Here is a 25361-nt window from a genome sequence, read left to right as displayed (position 1 = left end):
GGGAAACACTGGGGAACACTCAGAATGAGGTAAGACCATGAGCTTGGTTTTGGACAACTGTCATAGCCACAGCAACTACATGCCACTTTCTGACATGAACCACTACTGTCCCAGCTCTGCCTCATGCAACTGACATCCCCTTCCAAACAAGAGCAAGAGGTGTAAGTTCAGCCACTGCCTCCCTTCCGGCTGGTGTGTTCTCAACGGGATCTTAGCTTTAGGCTCTTGCTGGACACCTGTAGAGTTGTCCCCTGGCTCCAAAATTCCTTAGATTTCTATAGCCAACTCTTTGCAGCTTTAGAAGTGTTTCACACATGTTGCCCTATTCAACATCTCACAGGTTCCTCACAAAATAGACATAACTCCTCCCTCTTGGCAGGCAAGGAAACTGAGGCACAGAGAGCTGAGCTGGCTTGTCCGGGACATCTCACTGGTGGTTGCCTGTGTTGCTCAGTTCTTGCTTCGGTAACAAAAATATTTGAGCCAATCAGCTTAAGGGCAGAAGGATTTGCTTTGGCTCAGAGTGTTGGAGACTTCAGGCCGTGACTGGCCGGTTCCCCTCCTCTTAGGCCCATGGCAAGGTAGAAACATCACCATAGAAGGGCATGATAGGAAAGCTGCATACCTCATGGCGGCCAGGAAGGGAAAAAACAAAGATGAGGTATGGCCTTCAAGGACACATCCCCACTGGCTGCCTTCTCTGGGTCTCACCTCCTGGTTTTCACCCCCTTCCAATAATTCCATTAAACCATGAACCATGGTTTAATTCCATTAAAACATGAATGGATTAATAAAGGTATTAATCCATTGATGGGGTCAGAGCCCTCATGATCCAGTTCCTTCACAAAAGCCTCTTTCCCTGCCCCCACCAACATTGCACCCAATATACATTTATGGTGACACTTTCTATCTAACCTGTAACAGTTGTGACAGTTAACTTCTTTGGGTGGGGTGGGGCTTGAATCTGGGCCTTGCACATACCAGACAGGTACTCTCATGATGGTTAATCCTGTGTGCATACATGCATACATGTAAGTACATGTGTGTGCCGATGCACATGTGTTTGTGGATGCAAGTACACATGTGGAGGTCAAAGGACAAACCTGTGTACTTCCTCGGGTGCCATTTGTCCGTTTTTTTTTATACAGGGTCTGTCACTGGCCTAGAGCTCACCAAGTAGACTACTCTGATTCAACCGTGAGCCCCAGGGGTCTACTTGTCTCTAACTCTTGGGGGCTGTGATTGTAAGAGCACACCGCCACACTTGGTGTCTTTTATTGATGAGTGTTCCAGGACTCTAAGTGGGCTCCTTATGCTTGCAGGACCAACAAGTTAGCACATCCCTTCTTCAGGATCTCCACTCCCGGGTTAGCTTTGTAGTCAGGTAAAAATCTCCTTCAGATGGATGCTATCTCGTAGCTCCAGAGTTGTTTCTAAGGGCATCAGCTCACACAGTCTAGTATCAATTCCTGTGTGAAAGGACCTGTTTTTCAAAGGACCAAAATTAAAACAACACAAACGTCTCGGATGTGTCAGAAACCCTGAGGCACTTGACATGTACTATCTCACCTGAGCCAGTGACATTTTCAACACAAGTGGACAAAAGGTCAGAGAAGGTAAACTTGTCAATGTGGGAAATGAAGCTGGAGCTCAACTCCCGAGCAACCCAAAGTAAAAAGCTCAAGTCCCAAGTTATTAAAAAATAATTTTTATTTCATCCAAAGCGAAGCTAAATTCAATCCTACAGTGCAAAATGTGTTGTAGAGACAAGACAACCTAATCGCATTCAGTCTGTGCTTAAACACAAGTCAGTGGTGGGTGTGTGCACATCAGGGCCTCCCAGAGGCCCCGTGGACCTGAGGCTCCCACAGCCCATCACTATCCTGTTTGATCTATAAAGGTATATAGGAAAACTGACTATGGGTACAGCCATCCAAGCCAGATGAGTAAACCATGCATAAGATAGTCAAAAGCACTGCGTATCCGGTAGGAGGGAGGAGAGCAGGGACTCCAATCCGGGACAAAACAAAGTGCAGCAAGCTAGAGGATTTCCCCACAAATCCTTCTTTTCGGCATCCCTGCCCCAGCCTTCCAATGACCGTTTTCTGTCCATGGAGTCACCCAGTGGAATCCAGGAGTGTGGCTGTTCATTTCTGTCTCTGACCCTTCCTCAGTCTCCAGCTCAGGCTACTGCAAAGGCAGAGCCCCTCCCCCCATCTCACATGGCTCTTTGCGTGCACAGTGCACCCTCTTCAGGCACACCCTGCCACACCCACTTCACACCAGAGCACCTTCGAGTCCCACCGTTTAAAGGATGCTCTTGTCTCCCAGACTCCACAAAAGCTGGTCAGTCAGAGGTGTGACATTCTGCCCCCTTGTCCATCCCGCTCTCGGGCCCTCCAGCCCTGCAGGCTGGTTCCAGTTGCCTTCTGCTCCTCAGTTTCTCCATAGAGCGATCTGGGCCCTCCAAGGCAGATGTCTATTCGGAGGTCAAGGATGAGGGACTTGTGCTTCATCTTTGGTCTCACTGACATCACTGTCAGCACAACTGCATGGGCCCAGGTTTTCCAAAGTCAACCGTATAAGAGGTTCTGTAGCCCAGTGGTGCAGGGAGCACCCTTAGCAACCCTGAGATCACTACTGAAAACTTGCCTGCCAGAGGGTCTGGCTGGGGGAAATGGCTTTGTGAGTATACATTGTAATGCAGTCCGTGGCAATGTCTGCACAGGCGTGAAGCTAGTACTAGGACCGGACATTCTCTGTCAAGAGGACTAAGTTTTGTGCTCTTACTCCCTATCCATTAAACGCCAATAGTATCACAGGCATTGGGACAACAATAAGAAAATGACCCCCATAGTCTCATTCATCTTCATTTTAAAAAAAAAAGTGCCATGGACAAGATACTTTAAGCATCAATCAGAGTTATGGTTCCTATGGTTCCAAAGGGAAGAGGAAGAGTGTGAGGCATATGTGGGTTATAGGGATGAGGACAGGACAGCCGTGGAACACTCTCTCCAGTTAAAAGCCTTGTTTCCCAATGCCTTTCCAAGCCAAGCAAGAACAAAGCAAAACCAATCGCCAAGCCTCACAACAGTCCTGTGAGGTAGGTACGACTTCACCCTCTGGGTAGACGGGAGAAGCTGCAAGGGTTGCCTGTAAGCCGACAGTGACGGGAAGAGGGGCAGGGTAACACGCCTCAGCTTCCTCTCAAGAAAGCAAGAATTGCCCACAGCACTTGGCCCCTTCCTGTGTTGGGGAAGAAAGCAGTTTATGTGAAGGCAGCTGGAAGTTTCCTGAATGGCTGGCTGGAGGCTCGGGTGCCATGTTTGCTCTCAGAGCCAGGTTGCTCCGAGCAGGGTGTGGGGTCACGCCCGTCATCCCAGCACTGGGGTGGTGGAGGCAGAAGGTCGGGAGTTCAAGGCCAGCCTTGGCTATGTAGGAAGTTGGAGGCCAGCCTGGGCTACCTGAGACTCTGTCTCAAATGAAATATAAAGCGGGAGAAGGGCAGCTTTTACCCCAGCCCACAACGGGTTCCATGTGAAGGACAGGAGGAGAGGAGGTAAGGACCTGTGAGCTCCTGGGCTTGGACAAGAGACGCAAGCCATAGCCTCAGGCCCCTACAGGCCCTATTGCTCCTTAGACCCTCACTTCTACTTTGGGGTAAGCCTTCAGCTACGCCCGGGCAGAGCCTGCAACAGGCCTTAGACTCCCTAGGAAGAGGAATGGTCTTCATCTTCTGGGGACCCAAGAGTATCATAAACCTGATGAAGGAGTTGGAGGTACCCCGTTATCACATCTCATATCCCATAGTGACCCCCCACAATCAAACTCACCTGGAGGTCCCACATCCGATGTCATCCCATGTTCACAATAAGGACAAGGATGAGACACCTCACAGGTGTCTTCAAGACTACCACCAGCCAAAGGGCCATTGTCAACACAGCTCCAGCTGCAAGGCCTCCCCTACGACCTTGGGGAGGGGAGCTGGGGAACCCCACCATTGTCACACCAGACTATGGAATTAAGTCAGGGAGTGTGAGCCAAAGGAAATGGGGTAAGAACCAGGACTCAGGGAGCTAAGGCACAATCTAGCCCCACACTCGAGGGGTGTGCAAACCGGCTCTGCAGGAAGGAGCGAGAAAGCATAAGAACCCGCTCTCTGCTCCTCCTCAACCTCAGGCTGGGAGAGGAGCTGACCCAGCTGGGCAGAAAGCAGCTGGAAAAGCCAAGGGCCTTCTCTGGAAACAAGGGTCCCTGAGGCAAAGGCAGACCCAGGGCTGGGAAAAGGATGGATTTGGGGGCAGGGAAAGGCCAGACATGCTGGAGGGACATAGGAGGAGCAAAGGGAAAGGATGGAAGGTTCTAGCAAACCATTCCTCGGGTAAGGTGGCAACATCAGCTGTTTCAAGAGAAGGGCAGAAGTGGGGAAAACTGTGCTCTGGGAGTGCCAGGGTGGCATGGTCCTGCCATGCCAAGGATAAGGGTTGTCAGTCCTGTAGGGCTGGGATAGACATTCCAAACGCTGGGAGGTTGGAGACGCTGTTCTCCCACCTCTGAAACCCGAAAAGCAAAGTGAGAAAAGATGCATATAGCATCCCAGTGCTCCAGGGAGGATGGAGGACCTCCCCACAAGCCTCCTCAGCTGCTGCAATCGAGAGCAAAGACAGGCTAGGGTAGACTGGGACACTTGAAGTTCAGGGCATCCAGGCCGACCTGGGGGTGGGGATCCTACAAATTCAGAGCAGAAGGCTGGACAGGGAGCCAGAACAGTGTGTGCAGGTGTTCTGGGGTGGGGGAAGAGAAGTCTCCTCTGAAGGAATTTCTGGAAGCCTGATATCCTTCAAAGCCCAGCCAGCATCTCTGAACTGGCCCCACTTCCAGCAGACTACACCCCAGAGTTCTAGCACATTCCCAGCATCTCAAGAGCTCATCTCTGAACCCCAGCTTTGGGAGCAGCCTTCTGGTCACCCCGATTTCCTGGTGAAAGATGAGTAGGAAAAGTGAGGGGAAAGTGAGGGTTCACGGAGGTGGGAAGTCTAAAGGGGACCCCATTTTCCCAGGTGCCAGGGACCAACCCTTCCACAGGGCTCCAGCCCTGCCTTTCCCTTTCTTCGATCTCCTATAGGCTTCCTCCCCTAAACAGCCCTTGCCCTGGGAAGCCCTGGCTAGGGGGAGAATGGTAGCGCAGGCTGGACAGGACAGGATCAGGTCCTTCTGCTCAGAGAGACTACAGTTTGGGCCAAGCAGCACACATCTCAGTGGGTGTCTACAGACAGAACCCAGGCATCCGTGTCACCATCGGAAAGTGAGGCTCCCTGCACTGCTTGGCCCGAGCAGGGCCTCACACTTTTGTGGGTGGCTTCTCTTCTGCCTTGGAGCCAGGAAGCCCGTTCTCTGTGTTGTCATTCCCAGAGGAACTCACAAGACACTCCTTCCTGGAGAGGAGAGGGAGAGAGGAGACACTGGTAAGAGGCAGGAGGGATTAGGGGTGGGTGGGTGGCTCCCTGCACCCTGCACCCTGCTCCCTGCACCCAGCCCTGTGCCCTCCCCCTAGCCTTTTCTTTTTATTCTGTCCCAGGGCAGCCCACCTCATCACCATCTTCCCTAGAACAGTTTTCTAATGCCTTCTCCTTGCTCTGGTTTGCAAGATCCCTCACTTGCTGCTTTAAAGCTAGCCTGACACTGTTCCAGAAAACTCTGGGCCTGGGCTCACAACCTCTATACTTGCCCATTTTCCTCCAGAAAAAAACATATTGAACCCAAGACCTCACACATATAGCAAGAACAAGAACAACACTACTTAGCTACATTCCTGACCCTAGATGTCTATTTTTATAACTGAACTTACTCCAGGACTTCCTGGGAGGCCGTGTCACCATTTCAGATTTTAGCGGAGTTTAGTTTAGTTTAGCTTTGGCTTTTGAAACAGGGCCTCACAGCATAGACTAGACTGGCCTTGAACTCAAAAGGCTTCTTCTAAGCCTGACTCTCAACTACTGGGTTGCAGGCATGAGCTACTGTGTTCATGTGTCAGACCTTGTTTCTGCCTCCTCCCATTTGAATTCTCCGAATTTTTCATCTCCCTAAAAAAGTCTTTCCATTCTAGGGTTTCTATACATGAATTCACATTCTCTCTGATAAAAGAGAGCCAAAATGAGAAGTATAACTCGGAAAATAAGTAGACTTCCTAAATCTTATGGTGAGCTTTGGGGCAGGTGGTACAAATGGGAAGAGAAAGACTGGAGGGATGCGGGGAGAGGGCTGGAGAGGGAAGAGCAGGCGGAGAGAGGCTGAGAGAGAGTTGGGGCAAGGGCTGTAGGGACAGTGGCATCAGGAGTGGAGATACCGCCACCGGCAGGGGTGGATGGAGGTGGAGGTGGAGGGCGAGGGCCACCAGTTGATGGAGCCCTGGAGTGATGGGGAGTGAACTCACTTCTTTTCTCGGGTCTTCTTGAGGATGAAGGTGATGAGCTTCTTCAGCAGCAGAATGCAGACCAGAAGACCAATGACCCCGCCCACCACAGCCAGGATGATGAGTGTCACCGTATTGTCCACTTCTTCCACTGGAAGAGGGAAGAGTAGGCGGGGGTGAATCGTGTAAAGCCACCACACACAATCCAAAACTGGCAGCCCCACCTCCAGGCCATAGCCCTCTCAGGTGAACCAGGACAGGAGAGGCCTGAGCACGGTACCTTTCTGGCTAAGCATACACACCAGAGGGCCGCTTCCCTGCACCCTTCCCAGGAGCTCTTCACACACACACACACACACACACACACACACACACACACACACACACACAAGTTAGGGGTTAAGTCAGAATGAGACTCACAGATCCCAGTTATAAGTCACAAACTTATTTCTCAGCTATCTCTGCTTCCTCTCCGCTGTCTTTAGACATCCCCGCTCTGTCACCTTTCCCAGCAGAGCCTCCCTAGCCACCCTGTGAACCCCTGCGGCTTCCCCTGTGATTTTATCTTATCTACACAGCACCCACTCTTGGTTTAATTGCATTATTCCCTTCGGTAGGAGTCCGGGGAGCAAAGCTCTCATCCTGCTCACACTGGACCCGCAACACTCTGAATCACCTCCACCATGTAAAAGAATGGCTGAAAAACTCTATACAGAGACAAGAGCCACAGAGCTAAAACAAGAACTCTAACTCAGAGCCTGGCACCCACAAACACTCTATCAGTGCCGGGCCCCTTCCCTTCTCCTCCTGCAAAGGCCAAGCACAGAGCAGAGCAACAGGAATCTAAACCTATAGAAGAAGTGACACTATTTGCAGATGTAACCCAGACTCAGGAAAGATTGCCTCGATGACCTTGGGCTCTGCCCTTGGAAGAATCCAAGTTCAATTCCTGCTGTCCCATCTCCAGGGTTTCTTGATTGGGCTTTGGGATGGGGTCATGCAGAAGGCATTATCTTCTGGCATCCTCGGCTGCAAGGTGCCCTACCTAACTTCTCACCTATTTATCCCCTTTTGCTTCTCTGACCACCTCCATGGAGTAGAGGCATGTGACTACCTGGCTCTTGTCTTCAATACCTTCACTGCTTAATTGACCTACCTGTATCCAATTCCGTAGGGGAAGGACTACAACTCATTCTATCTCTTTGGGAAGCATCTGTACCACTGCTGTCTGCTTGGGGCTATCTATCTGCTTGTCTTACTCTGAACGACACACTCCACAAAGAATGATTCTGTGTACCAGTCACAACATCTTTTACGACAACACCTGACAGCCATCCAGTACTCGCTAATGCTGTGCACAAAGGAGCAAAGACCACCTACATGCAGAGAGTCTAATGCCACCAAACACTCGCAGCTAGCTCCCCTGGCCTTCACAGTCACTCTGGCAGAAAGCAGCCATGTGTCCATTCTATGGACTAGAAATCAAGGTTCAAAGATACTCAGTGCTATTCCCATAGCCGACTTTTTTTTAGCTTCCATATGTAACTCACTCTTGCAAGTGTAAAGAGAAAGAAATCACCAGCATGGTCTACTTTGCCATTTCAATGCTACCCTGAGATGGGCACCCCAGGTCCTTCCTACCCTGCCACCCCCACCTGCGCCCCATTACATACACTTGTCAACCACTTGGAGGAAGATGGTGGCCGAGTTGTTCAGGTCCTTCTCTTTGGGGTTCCTCACGAAGCAGGTGTATTTGCCGGTGTCGCTGAACTCCAGGTCACTCAGCAGGATGGAGATGTTGTTCATCTTCTCCTTAGTGGAGCCCTCCAGGGTGATGCGGTCATCATCCTTCGTCCTCACCTTGGGGTCAGACTTCTCGTTCTTCACAATGCCGTCTATGAGCTGGGACGGGAAAAGATCTGAGTTGTCAAAAGTCACAGCAGCCTCCCTTGAGCGCCAACCCTGTCCATGCCCAGAAAGACCCTTCATTTTCCTCCGTTCTCTCTGCCAGTGGCTATAGCTCTGCCTGACCTGAATTCTGCCTGTTTCAAACTAAACCCGTGTCCTCAAGGACTTCCTGGAAAACAGCACACCGGCTGCTGTTTTCATAAAAGTCTTTTTCCCCCACAGTGCCTCTGCAAGTAGCGTGTGCACACGCGTGCAAGCACACACACACTCACAGACATACACTCACACACACTCTCACACACATGCATGCACACTCACACACATGCACTCAAACATACTCTCACACACGCACACACATGCATGCACATTCACATACACACTCATACACATGCACTCACACATACTCTCACACACGCGCACACACATGCATGCACACTCACATACACACTCACACACATGCACTCACACATACTCTCATACACGCACACACATGCATGCACACACACACACTCATACACATGCACTCACACACACACACGCACACACATGCACACACGCACTCACACACACACACGCACACACATGCACACACACACACTCACTTCTCTCTGCACATCCCACCCAGCCTTCACTTACACTGTACCCTCTACCTCACTGAATCTTCTCTTTCAATCAGGACCTGGATTGATGCCACAGTTCTCTCCATCAGCACCCTCTAAGGCTGCACTCTTGGGGCTTCCCCATTTACTCTGGGAGAACAACCCCTGCCAGGCTGCAAAGAACTCCATCCACATCTGTGATTGGCTCACCCTCTCTGGCTCCCTTTCCTGCCCTTCCAAACACTGCCCTCAGCCCACTGTTTCTTTCTCCTGATTGCTAAACTTTTATTTCCTCTGCAAATATACAAGTGGCAGGTTTTCCTCAGGACAGGACAACAAAGTCTAGCCAAAATTACCAACAAACCCCAAATTCTTGCATCACCATGGGAACAGTCCTCCTGCCTGGACTCTGAGAGAAAGAGTAACAAATTGTGGGTTCTTGGGATCGTCATGGCGGAGTTTATCGCAGAAGGGACTGGAGCCTGGGCTTGAAGGCATCCGCCCGTGACAAACAGGCAGGGGAGGACATGAGTACGCCACTTACGATCTTGTAGGTATCGGTGCCATTGTAGGACCACCTGAAGTAGAGATTCTCGAAGCCAAAACAGCTGGAGAAGGTGCAAGGCAGCAGGATCGCTGAGCCATTGATAGCGTAGATGGTGGTGGCCTTTCCCACAGACACCTCCAATGACCAGGACACAGGGAGCAGGAAGAGACCTGTACAAGGGACACGGCCTCCCTTAACACAACCTCACGGGAAGTTCTTTAAGGGCACTCTCAGGCAGGGTAGAATGGCTTTGCCAGGTAAAGAGGTCTTTGGCATCCTCAGAAGGGAAGGTGGTTCTCTATAGAATATCTACCCGGCCTGGGCCATTCATTTCAATATCCTCTTGGCTTGATTAGCACTGAATTCTGAATCTTTCTTGGTGGCCTTGTGGTACTCAGAATGACCACGAGGGGTCACCCCAACCCAAGAAAAGGAGGATCTGGTGGATTTTTTTTTTCCCCTTGTACTGGAACCTGTGACTCCACCCCTTCGCATGGGCACGGAGGCTAGTAAGGACAGCTCTGGAACTCCCATCACCTACAAGGTGGGGGGGTGGGGGGTGGGGGGTGGGACGACGGGAAACCTTCTCTAGATCGGAGCGCACCCCTGGTGGCGTTTGGGAGTTGCGGGTGAGGGTCAGAACGTCGTCAGGTGGAAAGGCGTGACCGCCGCAGTCCCCTCACTGGAACTACGAGCAGAGAGACACTTTAGCGATGGAGATTGCTTGGCTAGTGAGTCCAGCGCCTCCGACCACGCAAGGGGATCCCGAAGAGAGAAGGGCGACGACCGGCCTGCTATGACGGAAATGTGGCCGCGGGTGGACACAGACTGCTAGCGCCAGGACGCAGGATGGAGCAGGCAGAGCGCAACTCTGCAGAGGTCATTCGAACCTATTGAGGGCATGCAGCAGGGGCACAGACCCCTCCTGATCCCGTGAAGCGCGGGTCCTCCCCATCACCCGGCAGCCACTCTCCGCACCCTCACCCTAAGAACCACAATGACAACCCCGCGGTGTCCCAACACCCTCCACAGGACATTCCCCTAACTCGCACACACCCTCCACACTCTGCCACCCCCCAACACAGACACACGCACGCACGCACGCGCGCGCACACACACGCTCCACAGGACATCTCTCTGTTCCCCATACATCCTCCGCACTACAACCCTCTGTCCCCCACATCCCCATCGCAGGAAATTCCTCTGCGGCACCCCCACTCTTCCCACCGCAGGACATCCCTCTGCCCCCCCCCGCACACCCCCACCGCAGGACGTCCCTCTGCGGCACCCCCACTCTCCCACCGCAGGACGTCCCTCTGCCCCCACTTCCCCACCCCCCGCACACCCCCACCACAGGACATCCCTCTGCCCCACCCCCACTCTCCCACCGCAGGACATCCCTCTGACCCGCACACCCCCACCGCAGGACACACCTCTGCCCCCACACCCCCACCGCTGCCCCCACAACCCCACCGCAGGACATCCCTCTGCCCCTACACCCCCACCGCAGGACACACCTCTGCCCCCCACACCCCCACAGCAGGACGTCCTTCTGCCCCAGAAGACAGTTGCCCTCCTAGGAGGGCTCTTAAAGAATCTAATCCTTCTTCCGGCACATTCCTCCAGGAAACACTACTCCCTCAAGGTCGGTTCAGGGTAGAAGATCGCAACTGAACCCTCACCTTTCCTTGCCCCTAGGAGAAATGAGCCCTCATTCCTGTCTTAATTCTCAGGAAAGCCCTCTGTTTTCTAACTTAATTCCCTCATGCTACATCCTAAGTCAGTTTCCTCTTGCTTTGTCCACAATAATGACCACGCTATTAAATAACAGTGAAGCTCAGAGGAGTGCTGGTGGCCCTGCTCCAGCTCTCAAGGGTCCCTTCACCTTCCTTGTTTCCCCTTTGCTTCTGGCTGTGCCCCCCAACACACACACACACACACACACACACACACACACACACACACACACACACACACACACCGAGTCAGAAATTGCACCCTATGGCCCCAGTAACCCAATCCTGACTCCTGCCATGGCCAGTGATGACAACAGAGCAGATATTCATGAAGCATTTACGGTGTGCCTGGCGCCTTTCAGCCTTCCACTACCCTGTCATGTCTAGGATTATAGATCACACCAGAGAGGAAGCTAAGCCTAGAGAAGTCGGCGATTCCATTAAGGTCAAGGAGGAGAATGGTTCCAGCATCTCATGCTCCCAAAAGCCAGGAAAACCCCTCCACACATCCTAAAATAGGTACATTTGCCCACTGCGGCTCCAACTCTTGCTAGATGACTTCGATCAGTAACTCTGTGTGTGTGTGTGTGTGTGTGTGTGTGTGTGTGTGTGTGTGTCTGTCTGTCTGTCTGTCTATCTGTCTGTCTTTCTGTCTGTGTGCGTGCACACACATATATAATGCATCGAGAACTATTGCAATGGCTTTCCATGCTGAGAGGCATTAGTATCAACTGGGGACAGGCATAGGCAGCTGTGGGTCGGCCCCTGGAGCTACTGACTATCTGAGTCTTCGGAGCTGGCCTCTCTCTGTAGCTCCCAGGGAACAGTGTGGGTGCAGACCACAAAATGAAAATGACTGTGCTAGAGGGCTCCCACACAGTCACCCCCACTTCTAATAGGATCTAAATGGCAGGTACACTTGTTCTCATTTTACAAATGATAAAACTGAGGCTCAGAGAGGTAAAGTAATTTTCCCAGCAACCACACACTGAAGGTCCTCTTTGGTGCTTGGAACCTACTGTGTGACAGGATGGGTGCACATTTCATTCTTGTCCTGGGAAGTTGTTATACCTCTTATTCCCAATAAACGCCTCAAAGAAATAAACCTATAAAAAGCCACATAACCAGAAAGTAAGTAGGCAGCTCAGAAACAGATCTGCTTTCTCCCATCTGAAAGAGCCATTCTGATGGGGCTCAGTGCTCCCGAGGGGGGCTGGTTCTTGTTTTATCTCTGCTGTCCTCTACCCCAACTCTCTCCCGAGGTCTAGGAACAGGAGCAGCCATATTTGTCCACTGTCTAGCCTAGAACCAGCACAAGAGGATGGGAGCCTGGAGCTCTGCTTTCAGGGCCTCCCAGAGTCCCCTAAACCCAGAACCAGGATGTAGAGCAGAAGACAAGGAAGCGCTGAAGAAAGGCAGCTTCTCAGCTGGGGAGATGGCTCAGTGAGTAACAGTGATTGCCACATAAGCATGAGGACCTGAGTTCAAATCCCCAGAACCCAGGTACAAGCCGGTGTGTAGTATAAAGCATCAGTAATTCCAGTGTTAGCACAGGGAGATTGGTGACAGGAACAGGAGGAGTTCCGGAAGGTTGTGAGCCTGCTAGCCTGGTGTATGTGGTCAGAAAACAACAGAGAGATCCTGTCTCAAATGAGGTGGAAGGCGAGGATCAAGAGTGTCCTCTGACCTCCGTGTATGCACTACTGAATGCCCGCAGTCACACATGAAAACATAAACATGTCCTTACATTTATAAAGAAAAAAGAAGCTTCCTAAACTGGAGGTGATGGCTCACACCCGGACTCACTCCCAGCGCTCAGCAGAGGCAGGAGGGTCACTGCGGTTCTGTGACCAGCTTCTGCTGAAGCTGAAGACTCTGTCTCAGAAAGATAAAAGGAATGGAGGGTGGGAAGGAATTGTGAAAAACGAAGGGAGGCAAGCAGGGAGGAAGCAAGCTCGCTGGAAATTCCTAGATTCTGGTTCCGAGCTAACACCTGAGCCCAGGAATCAGGTCCTGATGATGACAAGAGACTCATCTCAAGGACCAAATTCCTCCTTCTAACTCCAGTTCAAATGAAAAATTGCAGAGCATAGGAACACATCAAAGGGACATGATCATTTGTTTGCTGTAGAGAAAGCGTCTTAAATAGGCCAGACTAGAACTTGTTCTGCAACCAAGAATGACCTTGAACTTCTCATCCACCTCTGCCTCCTGAGATGCTGTGATTACAAGCAAGTGCCCCCATGCCTGGTTTAAGAAAATGCTGTAAATAAACAGAAGCAGAACAGAACAAATGAAAAGTTCAGAAGGAAGAACACTATTTAAGTTCTGGCTCACCGCATAGTACGCATTTCTGCCTGACGCGGATGACTTAACTGTATCCAATACACTCAGGACTCTGAGTGAAGCACTGTCACATCCTCACCAGGCTAGAGCGGATAAAAGAAACCGGTAGAGATGGCTTCCACAGAGGCATCCCTGCTGGCGTGGAAACCTGGCTACTTCTGCAATACACTGCCCACCCAGCCAGGGGCGAGGAAGTCCTGCCAGCTGTGTCTAGGAAGTCGGTGCACGAACTCCCGTGATACTGAGCTTGGGGGAGGAGCATGGGTCAGGATTCACTAACAGGCCCCTGGAGGGCTCCTTAAGCAGGTTGGCCAAAGCTAGAATGGACTGGTCAGCAGTCCTCAAGCAGGCCCAGTCTGCCTGCTGACCTTGACAAAGTCAGAGATGCCACACATCCTGCATCCTGCAGGCGCAACCCCAGAGCAGTGCAGGGAGGGCTATAAACCTGTCTACCTCCCAAGCTTGGTGGGAAGCCAAAATATGAGACTGTAAAACACAAGGATTTCAGGAAGAGAGCATCCCAGGTAGAAGACATTGTTTAAAAGGGGCGAGGGGGACAGGGCTGTCTCCATACCAGCACTGGATATAACCAGGACGTCACTAGTTTTTGTTTGTTTGTTTGTTTTTTAAGACCACTACCATCAACCAAGACTGTCTCCAGGCTACTCATACATTGATTTATTTCTTTACCCTCTACCACATCTTGGATAATTTCCATGTGGCTATTTCCCTAAGTAAAGGACTTTCTTGCTTTGCCCAAAAGTTCCCTCTTTGGAATACCAGCACAGGTGTGTGGTTATGTCTGCCAGTTGGGCCTCTTTCTGGCCCTTCTGGTACTGTGGGACCAATGAAGTCTCCTCTGTCAGAGTCCTGTGGATTCTCACAGCCTGGCTTTTCCTAAGTCATTTAGCCCCTCTCAGGAGCCATCTTCAGAGGACCCTAGCTCCTGCCACCCCAATGGGACTTCATCCAGGGAGGCAGACAGACTCAGAATTCACAAGTTGTACCAAAGTTTTTGACAAGTATTTAGGGCTGTGGGCATGACTTAGTAAGAAAAGTGCTTACTAGCAAACATGAGTTCAATTACCTGAAATCTTGTCAAAGAAAAAAAAAATGGGTATGGTGGTATGGGTTTGTAATCCCAGAGCCAAGAGGACAGAGACGGAAGCATGTCTTGGTCTCACTGGCCAGACAGCCTTGCTATTCATACAGAAGCTCCAGGTCAAATGACAGAACCTGTGTCACCTGATCGATGACACACACACACACACACATACCTGCACACACATGTACATACACATGGCTATCCTATTGAATATTCACACCAGCAGGAACCTGACGGCTATTGCCACCCACTGTAAGGTCAATGCCAGGCCGGAAACATAAGCTTTGCCCATACCCAGAGATCAGTCACACCCAGGTAGGGTAGGGGGCAAAAGGAGGGCAGGATAGTGCCTGCTCTAAGTTTAGCTCCAAGGACTTGCGGGGCACGGCGGCGAGCGGAAGCTCCGCGGAGACTCTCTGGCCCCAGGGAAGGAGAATGGCTCAGAGTTAGAGCTTAAAGGAAGAAAGTGGGTCGGTGGAGGGCAGCGAGACAAGGACCCCTCCTGGGAAAGAGGCCTCTGGGGCCTGGGGAAACAGGGCTGAGCCCTGCAAGGCTCCTGGGCCCTATGGCAGAGGAAAGATTTCTGCTCCCTCACCCTAGGCAACCTACCTGCCTGCTTCCTGCCCACCCCCAGGAGCTTTGCCAGGATAGAGGCATGCCCCTGAGACAGCACTGGATCAGGGAAATGATCTCACAAACAAGTCCGCCCAAACAGTAGTCTGTTCTTTTCCTCAGAGGCCACTGGGCAGTGGTGTGAGTCCACCACATCGAGGGCTTATGAGGATGTGCCTACACCCCACCCCCCAGCGAACAGCCACAGGGCAAAGGCGATTCCTCCTGGAGGTAGCCAGCCACAGGGTTTAGGGACCCAGCATTGCCTGCTCCCCAAAGCCCGCCTTCTGTCGATTCCAAGGGTTAATCATTTTTTTCCGGATGCAGACCGCCCCTGCCCCTCTTCTCCTCTTCCCCAGGATCGCCCAGTTTAGCCTTTCTGGTTTCTCCCTCTGAATGGGACTCAACACCCTCTCTTTAATTGTGCACTCATTAAACAAGCCCTTAATAAATACATACCAGGGGAGAGAGGGTTGTGCAACACAGAGCCCTCACAGTGATAATTAAACACAGATCATGGCAATTAAGCAAATCACGGAGCAAGGAAGGGGTGGGCAGAACAACACACCACCAGCTACATACTTAGGAAAAGACTGGAACCCATAGAAACCCAGTGGCAGCGATGAGGCCTTGAGAGCTAATACTTGAGTTAGAAAAGGCTAGCTTGTGTTATCAAAAACCACTGGGGGCTCAGTCCATGATACTGAGTTAATATGGGAGAGATTGGGGAGGACTCCTGAACAGTCTCCCCAGCTGTGCCAACAAAGGTCTAAGCACTGATCAAGCCCATAGCTTCCATGCCAGGACCCAGGGCTTCACTCCTTCCCAAGTCCTACACAAGCCCCACTGACCTTCCCCCTTACCAGATGGCCTGGACTCTGTCCCACTTGACCATCAACTGGTTGTGTACCCTTGGGCATGTTACCATCCCTCTCTGGACCACACCTCCCTCACTTTTTGAAAAGCTCCATGCTGTGGTTTTCAAAGTCCCTGCCTGCTCATACCAAAACTCTGCCCTGCTCTCTGCTCACCACACCCCAGCCCCAGTTCCTAGAGCCCTCTTGGTTGTCTACAGAAGTCTGGTTCTACGAATATTCTAGTAGTGCAAGGCCTGGCACTTCATTGGCCAACCAGCCACGGGGTAAGGAAACCCATAACATACAGTGGCTGGGTTCACGACTGGAGTTTTGGTGCCACAGTGGCCTCTCACCCCTGCCATGGCCACAGGGGAGTCCTAGGATGATCCAAGTGAGAACTCCCATGGAATGACACTATACCCATCCCACGAAGAGGAGTCCTGAACTTTAAGGAGTCACCGTGAAACCCATATCACATCTGTGCCAATGGCTATGGGACAAAGCACCAATGTCTTACATCTGGCCTTAGGGAGGTGAGTAAACCGGAGCTCAGGAACAAAAGAATGCTGCCCCACCACCACCCCTAACACCTAAGACAGGTCTGCACATGGCTTTCACCATGTGCTTTCACCACAAATACCTCCACCATGCACCTGACCCAAGGGGGGTGGGGGCTAGCTGTCCAAGCCCAAATCTGACATTTATAAACAAGAAGAGGCGCAGGTCCCAGAGATGGAGCCGGCTCACATTGGAAGCCAGGCTGTGATTTACATTCTGAACTAATAAATACCATTGCCTAATCTCTTGGAGTTTGACACTCAAAACCATCATGTGAATATTAATAGACAGCCATAATAGTCTATACCCTCTGCATCCTCTGGACCTGACTCCTCTCTCTGCACAGGCTTCCCCAAAACAAAGACCCAGGAGCAGGCCAAACAGGTCTTCCTCATAGAATTTCTTTACAGGAAGAGGGACGAGGCCCTTCTGAAAAGGTGGCTTTTGAAGGGTCCTCTAGTTCCTTCCAAGCCCTTCCAGCATTTAACACAGAGTTACAGTGGCGCCGGAGAAGACAGAAGATGCAAGACCCTTGTCCCCCAGTGGTGCATCCCTGCTGCCAGGAAAGCAAGCCAACAGCTCCAGGCGAGAGTGGCAAACCCCCTGAAACCCCCATACTCCAGGCAGTAGACCCCTTCGCCAGCATGCCTGAACTCCGGAACTTAGAAGGATTTCCCTGCAGCAGCCCCAAGACCCGGCTCCAAAAGGCACCTAGCAGGAAACTCTGCTAGGATGACTGTGGGGGAGGGGGGTGCACAGGGTTCCCAGGGAACGTAGTATCAAAGCCAAGCGCCCAGCAGGAAGACGGTCATCCACTCATTTGGTGCCACCTTGTCTAAGGCACCCCTCTTCTCCAGTGTCCCCTCCTTCGGGGTGGGGTGGGGTTAAGAAAGAGGCAAGAGAAAAGACAAAGCTGGAGCTGTCTTACCCAAAAGCCCAGTGCCCAGCCATCTCGCCAGGGTTATGCCTCGGTCCCCATCCCAGAACATGGTCCTGTTCTCTTCGGAGCGCTCCGAGGGCTTGAGATGAGATACTGGGCACCCCCGCACTCTCCGCCCGAGGTCGGCTCTGGGTCCGGCAAACTGGCCGGGGTGCTCCGCGCAGCGGGTCGGGGCTCGGGAAAGTTAGCCGCGAGAGAGCGAGACGAGGGGGAGGACGAAGAGGGGGAGGCGCACCCGCCCGCCTCTTGGAGCCCGCTGCGGGCGCCGGGGCTGGAGGGGAGGAGGAGGAGCCGGAGCTGGAGGGAGGACGCCGGGGCGAGCGGCACTGCGATGCGCCTCTGCTCTGGAAGCGCTCCAGCCGCAGGAGGGGCGGCGTCCCCGCCGGTTTCTCACGGTGACGGATCAAGATCGTGGGGTCCAGCCTGGGCAGCCCTCTCCCTCTCCAGTCGGATAGGAATGTTGCGGTTTGGCACTGCAGGGCCGGCCCGCAGCCGCCCGCATCATCCCATGCGCCGAGCTGCCAATTAGGAGAAGAGTTCACGGGGGAGTAGAGGTGGAGCTTTTAGGTTTGTTGGAAGGCTGTTTTGTTCCGTTCAGAGAACACGAGTAAGGGCAGCGGCTGCCTCTCCCGGGATCGCGGGGAGGACGTCCGCAGTGGGCGCTGCCGCAGCCGGTGGGCGTGTGCCGGCTTGCCAGCTGCGGGACTACAGGGTGCAGACCTGGACCCGCACGCGTCGCCTCCCGCCACGCCGCTCATTCGCTCTGTGGGTGGCTTTTAGGCTGTGGGAAACCGAGTTTCACCTGAAAATGCCCCTGCACACCCATTTCTGCAGACTCTATGCATGTTAGCGGGCTAGAAACAGACATTTGGAGAGAGTGTGCTTTCCCCCAGTGCTGAGCAGGCGGAGGAGGGGAGTGTAATCGTAACCACCAGGGATGCCCCTGAAGATCCCCAGTCAACTACTCAAACCTCCAGGATAAATCTTCTTCACTACCTGGAGATCAGTTAAACCTTGGAAACACATCCTCCTTCTCTTCTGTAGGCATAGCACCACACCCGCCACCCATCTTCAAAACTGGAGTCCTGGTAGGCTTGCTTCAGCGCCATAAGAGACCCTTGAGGTTGTGTGCAGAATGTTAAATGTCTGCGGGGAGAACCCTGATGTTTTCTTCTTTAGCCTCGTCGTTGTCGTTGTCAAGGTAGTTAGTTGATCAACTCTGATTCCTGCATTTGCTGCTGGAGAACTTGGAACAAGGCTCACAACTTTATGGAGACATCTCCGCTCCTCTGCCGGATGGCGACCTCATATTTACCTCCTGAGGTCATGAAAAACAGCATCATCCTCAACCCAGGATAACAGGGAGGACAGCCCTAGGCTCCTAGTTTTAGAGGACCTCATGCTGGTCCGTGACTCCAGGGGACCATAACAGAAAACACACCTCCTCTCAGTTCTGAACAGTTTGGGGGTGTCCAGGGGTCTGGAATTTCCTCTTCAGGGTATCTGAATTGGGCTCCTCTCCAGTCTGCCCTCTGAAATGAGGAGTGTGTCCACAGACCTGAGAGGTGGCCTAAGGCAAGCTTGATGAGCAGGCAGATGGTTCCTGTGTATGCACTAGAGTCCCCGTTGATGAAGGAGCAGTCACCGGAGCAAGACAACTAGGGAAAGGTCTGAAAATTCCCGTTTTGGGCCGGACCTTCTACATCATCAAGGAAAAACAGTCAAAGGCAGAGGATAGGAAATAAACTTACTGTCCTGATTTTTTGTTGTTGTTTCTGTTGTTTTGTTTCTTGTTTGGGGTTTGATTTTTTTTGTACATGTTTTGTTTTTACTTATTTGTTTATTTTGAGACAGGATTTCTCTGTGTAGCCCTATAGACCAGCAACATAGACTAGGCTGGGCTCCCAACTCAGAGAACTACCTGCCTCTGCCTCCTGAGTGCTGGGATTAAAGGTGTGAGTCGCCATGCCTAACTGATTATCCTGGTTTATAACCTACATTTAGACCCATGTGCCTTTTGCTCTTGTATCTTGCCACAGGCCTTGCCAACATTAGAAGAGGGACTGGATGTGAAGACCTGGAGAGACAGACACATGGTAGCATGCTTAGCAGAGATCTAGGCACACAGGATGAACACACAACAAACACATCAAGTTTGCAGAACACAACAAGTTCACAGCAGCCTGGGGCCTCAAGGGCAAAGCCACGTCCAGGAGAGGCTTGACCTTTGCTTACCCCAGGAGGGCCTTCCACTCTGCAGACAAGGCCAGGTTCCACACTGCCCATGTTATTTTTACAGCAGGGTCATGTTTCTCAGAGCGGTAGGCTGAGATGAGAGGAGGTAAAGCCAAAGGGAAAGAAAGTGACCCCTGCCTGGAAAATGGTGGCAGGCCGGGGGGGGGGGAGTGGGACTCCAGAGATATCTTTAGACCCTGGTGGCAGAGGAAGGTGACTAGTTCCCCTGAGTGCCCTCCCCCCACATCTCTTGCTGTTCCCTGGGTTCTTTAGCTGAGAGGGCCCTTATTGCCCACTGCCACGTATAAAGATGTGGGCCAGAGAAAGAGTATGAATGAGTCAAGGCCACCTACAAAATCATCTTCAGTCCAGGACTGGTGCCTCTCTGCTATTTGGTTTCTACACTTCACACACCTGACAGTTCTCTGAACAGTAGCAGGGCCCCCTGGAGGAGCAGAACAAGGATTTGAGAAACACTAAGCTGTAGTGGCCTGAGAGGGTTTCACATTCATAGAGCATCTCCCTCCAGACACTGCCGAAAGCCAGTGCAGCAACAGAGCTAAGAGGTTCCTCCTGAGGAGGCCAAGGGACAGGGGGTGGAAGGTCCATTCCTTCTCCCCACCCTTGAAAAACTCTTAAGGAGGCCAACCATAGCCACTCCTTTCTATCAGAAGCCTCCAGTCATGGGAGAGCAAATGAAATGCACAGCTCCTTTCAGGAAGCTGGGGGTCTGATGCCACAGCCCCATTGGTGCCCCTAGCCATCCTGATTCTTGGGAATGGGTGACACACCCTGGTCTGGGTGGCTTGGCTCAGAAATCCCTTGACGTTTGCAGGGGCGTTGAGATGGGTTGGGCCAGAGACAAACAGCTGGCAGAGATAGCCCAGGCTTAAGTGGAAGGAGATCCTTTCTTGGGAATTCAGGTAGCTTAGCACCCCCAAATCCTATCAGATCAGACAACTGACTCAGCAGAAAACCCATTTTCCTAAGCCTCTTGAGGGGCTAGAATAGAGTTAGGGAGGAGGGGGCTATTTCTGGAACAGGGGGGCATCTAGAGAACTCACTGAAGTGGGGGCAGGACCATAGAAATGGAGACCTCAGAGTGGTTCTGACACCAGAAGATGCTTACTTGTTCAACAGGATCACCTTCTACAGGTGACTCTGACCAGTGGATAGCAGACTTCCTTCCCATCGGTTCCCAGCAAATGGGCCAGGACTCTGTGTGAGAGGAAAGGAAATCAGGCACAGGATGAGGTCTCCAGAACTGTTTCAAGAGGCAGTCTTCCTAAACTGCAGAAGTCTGGCAGGTCACTTCCTCTCCCTTGGGCTCCCCATTGCCCTTTTCCACTGCCTACTGCCTCTCCTGCCTCCTCCCCCAGAGGCCTTTGCACACTCTTCTCAGGACACTGCAGGTAACTGCAGGCATTGTGAGCGCAGTACCACTGACTGAGGGTTCTGCAGAAGCTCGCCCTACACCCTCACCTTCTGGCTCCCTTCAGGCGCTGGATCCCTACCAAGAGCTGCCTCTACATCGTGCTTATCCTCAGTTCCTCTCAACTTGTAAACAGGGCCCCCATCTCAGCCCAACTACAAGCATCAGACTCTGCATTAAAGTTAAAAGCCCGCAAGTTCTTCTGCCTCTTGGATGGGTGGGGGCTTTGGCTGATGCTGTCTGGACCAATGTTCTGGGGCTTCTTTCTAGAGTATCTGAGTATACGTTCAGCCCCTCCCCAGTCACCCACTCCCTTGGCTCAGTGGCTGCCTCATTCAGCCACTCCCTCAGCACGCACAGAAGTTTGGCAGGTGCTGAGAGAGTTAACAAGACAGCATGCACCAAACCAGCCTGCAGGCACGTGGCTGATCGGTCCAGCAAAAGATGCTGCTCAGCCACCTCAGTTCAGGGCTCCCCGGGCATCAGTGAGTTGGTAGAAAGCTAAACTCTCAGTCTCCCCTCTTGAGGAGAGTTCTCTCTTTCTTCTCTCTGCCTCCACTTCCTAGAGGCTCAGGGCATAGGCAGGTAAGCAGACACTCCCTCCATCCCTTCTTTCCTCACTTTCTGCCAGGTTCTGTCCAAACACCCTCTCAGGCAAAGGGGGATGGGGAGCCCCAGACGGATGAGCTCATTGGAAGGAGGAGGGCAAAGGGAGGAGGGAGGCGAACCTCATGAGCTTGTCTCTCCTGGCCGGACAGTCCCAAGCTGGAGAGGGGTGTGTGCCCACTTCTAGAAGCAGTTCAGAGATGGGTGAGTCCTGGGCATCTCTTTCTTGGGATCTGCACTGGGGTGGGAACTGAAGCCCCTGGGCAGAATCTTAGCCACCCTAACCAACACCCCAGAGCTATGTTGAATTCTGCTCCCTTCTCTCTTATCCGTGGAGGATTGGGGCTCAAGAGGCATGCGATCCAGAGGTTTGGGGAAGGTTTGTTATCCATTACAGCTGCTTTTGTTGGGAAACTATCCTATTAGCTAAGTGGCTACACGTGCTCCTGAAACAGAACCCTCTCCTGCCCCTCAAATGGGCACCAAATGCCAAAATACCAAACTGTGTAGCGTGCCAGGCTGGACTCCCTAAATATTCCAATCCTGACATGTAAGTGGGGGCAGCTAGGAGAGGAAGTATGCCAGGGAGGAAGAGAGGACGGTGTGGAGAGGAGGGAACGGGGAGGAGAGAATCGGAAAGGACACATGGGAGGGGCGGAACCCGTTCCTGGGTGGAAGGCAGCTTCAGGCAGTTAGAGTGTGACCGGCAGAGGAGAAGCCATAGGACTGAGAGAGTTCAGGCTGGGAGGGTAAGGAGGCTCACAGGCTTGCAGTAGTGACTGGAGGAGCTAGCCGCCAGGGGGAGAAGGTGGCCAGCAGAGGCCACCACTGTACACACAGAGCCAGGGAGTCAGAGCGCCAGACCCAATGGGACATCAGAAGGCTCTAGGAGAGCTTTGCTTCTGCTCCGTTAGACCCCTACATCACCTAGGTTCATCTTGGAGTCGGCTCCACTCACCCTCCTTCCACCTGCCCCTAAGCCTTTGGACTACGGAAAGTCACCCACTGTCCTCAGGGATGTAGTGATGGCCTTGGCTTCGCGTGGCCCTGGTCTTTAAGTCAGCTCTGCACTTTCCTAGCTGTATCGCCTCGTTTGTACATATGCCCGCTGCAGCAGAACTTTGTGTCCCCACCTGCAGATATACGAAAGGAATGAGCATTTGGGATGCGCCTTTATGCTTAGCTAGACTGACACAGAGCGCCTCACCTGGTGCCAGACACGACAGCTACTTATAAATAGTGGTTGCCCCTAAGGTCTAGCCCACTGTCATTCAAGCCCAGTCAGGTAGGACATGAAAGCTATCCCTTGTCCTACCAACAGGGCCAGCTGCAGTGGAGAAGGACAGCAGTAGGGAGGTGGCAGACTGGCAGAGCCGGAGAGGTAAGAAGTAAAGAAAGGACCCCAGGGGAGGGGAGAGGACTTTCATCTTTGATGTGTGGTCTTATCTGTAAAGACAGGGGAATCCACAGCCCTGGCGGGCAGGCCAAAGGAAGCAAGTTAAACTTGGCTCTGTCTTTGGAAAGACACTCCACAGGGCGCCGGGTCTCACATTTCTCCCCATCTTCCAGCCTGTTTTCTCAATCTACACGGGATTTGCCAACACTCCCACCCCCTAACCCCCTCCCCCCCCCCCGCCACTTTATGTGAAGAAGATGTGAGCAAGGAGTAGGGCGGGTGAGAGGGCTCCATGGGTACCTGTGGCCAAGCCTGACAGTCTGAGTTCAGTCCCCAGGACCCACATGGTGGACGGAGAGAATCGACTCCTGAAAATAATCCTCTGACCTCCACATGCACACACACGTGCAAATGAACAAAAAATAAGTCAGTGTAAGAAAGTGGGGTACAAAGGAGGCCCAGGGAAGTTCATGACTAAATAGAATGACGAAGGGAGCAACATCAGTCTTATTTATCTCCCAGCAAGCAAGGGTTAATCCTGCTTCTCTCATGAGAGTCCTAAAATAAGGACTGGGAGGACCGTTGTCAGCAGCCCTAAAGGTACTACCCGATACTTGAGCGTTCTTGACAACACCTCCAAGCTGTGCTTGAATATCTTCCGGAGTGGAGATCTTATTACCTTGGGAAATTCGTCGCCTGCACAGCTGACCTCCACTGGATCAATAGCCGCCTCTGCCAGCCAGGCCTCGTGTTTTGCCTTGGGCGGAAGGAGAGCAGTCTGACCCCGCCTGACCACAGCCTGCCCCACTGTGTTTGCCAACAGCTGGGATGTACACTTCCCTTCCTGGCTAAGTGTACCCTCTTCCCTCTGCCTTTGTGCCCATGCAGAGGTGGGAAGACCGCTCAGCCTGTTGGGATAAATGGCTTATAGACACAATTAAGAAACAGAGGAAGCTGGGGTTAGGATACAGGTTAGGATTCTCTTCCATAGAATCCCAAGCAGCCAAACTCAGTGTCCGGGGTCTATTCAGTCTCTTTCCATAACACCTCCTGGACTTTTAAGGGCATCATTGCCAGAGAAAGAGAAACTGCGTCAACACACCATCTACTCCCTTCTTTCTATTTATTGACTCTCGGGCCCTCAGTTCTCCCTCCTCCACCCCAAACCTTTCTCCTCCATCTTAGTCTGGGGTCTTTTCTGTCCTGTCAGAGAGTAGGGTCCTTGACTGATTCCTCTATATGTTATGTTAGAATTCAAGATGTAGGTCCCAGGCTGGGCGCTCTGCTGCTGGGTCCCTGGAACTCTCACCCGCTGGCTGGAGCCTCTCTTGACAAGTAGCTGGCACCTTGGGTATGAGAAATAGCTAGAACCTGGGGTGATTCCGAATGAGACTCGGTGAGAAGGAGGAAAGGGTCCCTCCTGTAGAGGTTCCAGCAGCGGGGACGTTCTGGGTCCCAGAGGTGACAGTAATGAAGGTGTGAAGGTCAGGAGACCTCATTGGAGCTGGTCCAGCTGCCATACATCTAGATGTCCAGTGTGCACCCCTCCAAGCCCTGTCCTACTCTCCTCTCAGCTAACTGTGTGTATGGGTGCCACCCTTCCCCTGCAAGATGGGTGGGAGACCCGTAACCTAAAAAGAGCAGGCGTGCAAACCAATGTAAAGCAAGCCAGGCAATGAGTGTGAAAGGGGACTCAGACTTAGAACTAAGGGAAAGTGGTCTTCTTGTCCGTGCGTATCAGGTCAGCTTGGGGAAGAAAGACCTGGGCTCTAGTCCCGCTTCTGCTGTCAGCCAACCCTGTGACTTCTCATCTCTGAACTTCAGCTTTGAAAACTGAGCCTTTCAGGAAGCATGAGCCTCTCCTATACCCATCCAAGTCGCTAGAAAGGGACAGAGCAGGAGCTGGGCGGTCATGGGTTGCTGTGCTGAGCTAGGCCCCACACTAGATAGGGCTTGTAGGAAGGGAGAGTGGTAATTTTTGAACCCACTACAAGACACTCTCTGTTCTTGATTCAACATGTAGCCTTAAGCAAATTCCAGGTCTCAGTTTCCCCTTTAGGACACTGAGAAGA

The 25361-nt window shown here is 52.3% G+C and overlaps 1 protein-coding gene across 2 annotated transcripts; it reads right to left on the bottom strand.

Annotated features, from left to right (window-relative positions):
* Window positions 1–1692: 1692 nt before the first annotated feature.
* Window positions 1693–18142, bottom strand: Scn4b (sodium voltage-gated channel beta subunit 4). 2 transcript variants are annotated; one of them, XM_048417419.3, is made up of 5 exons: window positions 17609–18142; window positions 9464–9636; window positions 8086–8314; window positions 6434–6563; window positions 1693–5435 (listed from the first exon to the last, which is right to left on the bottom strand). In XM_048417419.3, the coding sequence occupies exons 1-5, from the start codon at window positions 17667–17669 to the stop codon at window positions 5342–5344; spliced, it is 687 nt and encodes a 228-aa protein (XP_048273376.1). In that variant the 5' UTR covers window positions 17670–18142; the 3' UTR covers window positions 1693–5341. The 2 variants fall into 2 exon arrangements, with proteins under 2 accessions (XP_048273376.1, XP_048273377.1); XM_048417420.3 differs by lacking the exons at window positions 9464–9636; window positions 17609–18142 and adding an exon at window positions 8957–9076.
* Between the last annotated feature and the right edge of the window lie 7219 nt (window positions 18143–25361).

Source organism: Myodes glareolus, chromosome 4 (genome assembly GCF_982192425.1).
Source record: "Myodes glareolus chromosome 4, mMyoGla1.1, whole genome shotgun sequence".
In the NCBI taxonomy this organism is placed as follows: Eukaryota; Metazoa; Chordata; class Mammalia; order Rodentia; family Cricetidae; genus Myodes; species Myodes glareolus.
This window is presented reverse-complemented; position numbering and strand designations above follow the sequence as displayed.

Bases quoted from the DNA above. Each gene is read 5' to 3' on its own strand.
- Scn4b (XM_048417419.3), bottom strand. From the start codon at position 17,669: ATGTTCTGGGATGGGGACCGAGGCATAACCCTGGCGAGATGGCTGGGC. The intron at 9,637-17,608 runs GTAAGACAGCTC...TCCCTTGTACAG, and splicing joins GCTGGGCACTGGGCTTTTGG to GTCTCTTCCTGCTCCCTGTG. The intron at 6,564-8,085 runs GTATGTAATGGG...TCCCTCTTCCAG, and splicing joins CCTCCAAGTGGTTGACAAGT to TGGAAGAAGTGGACAATACG.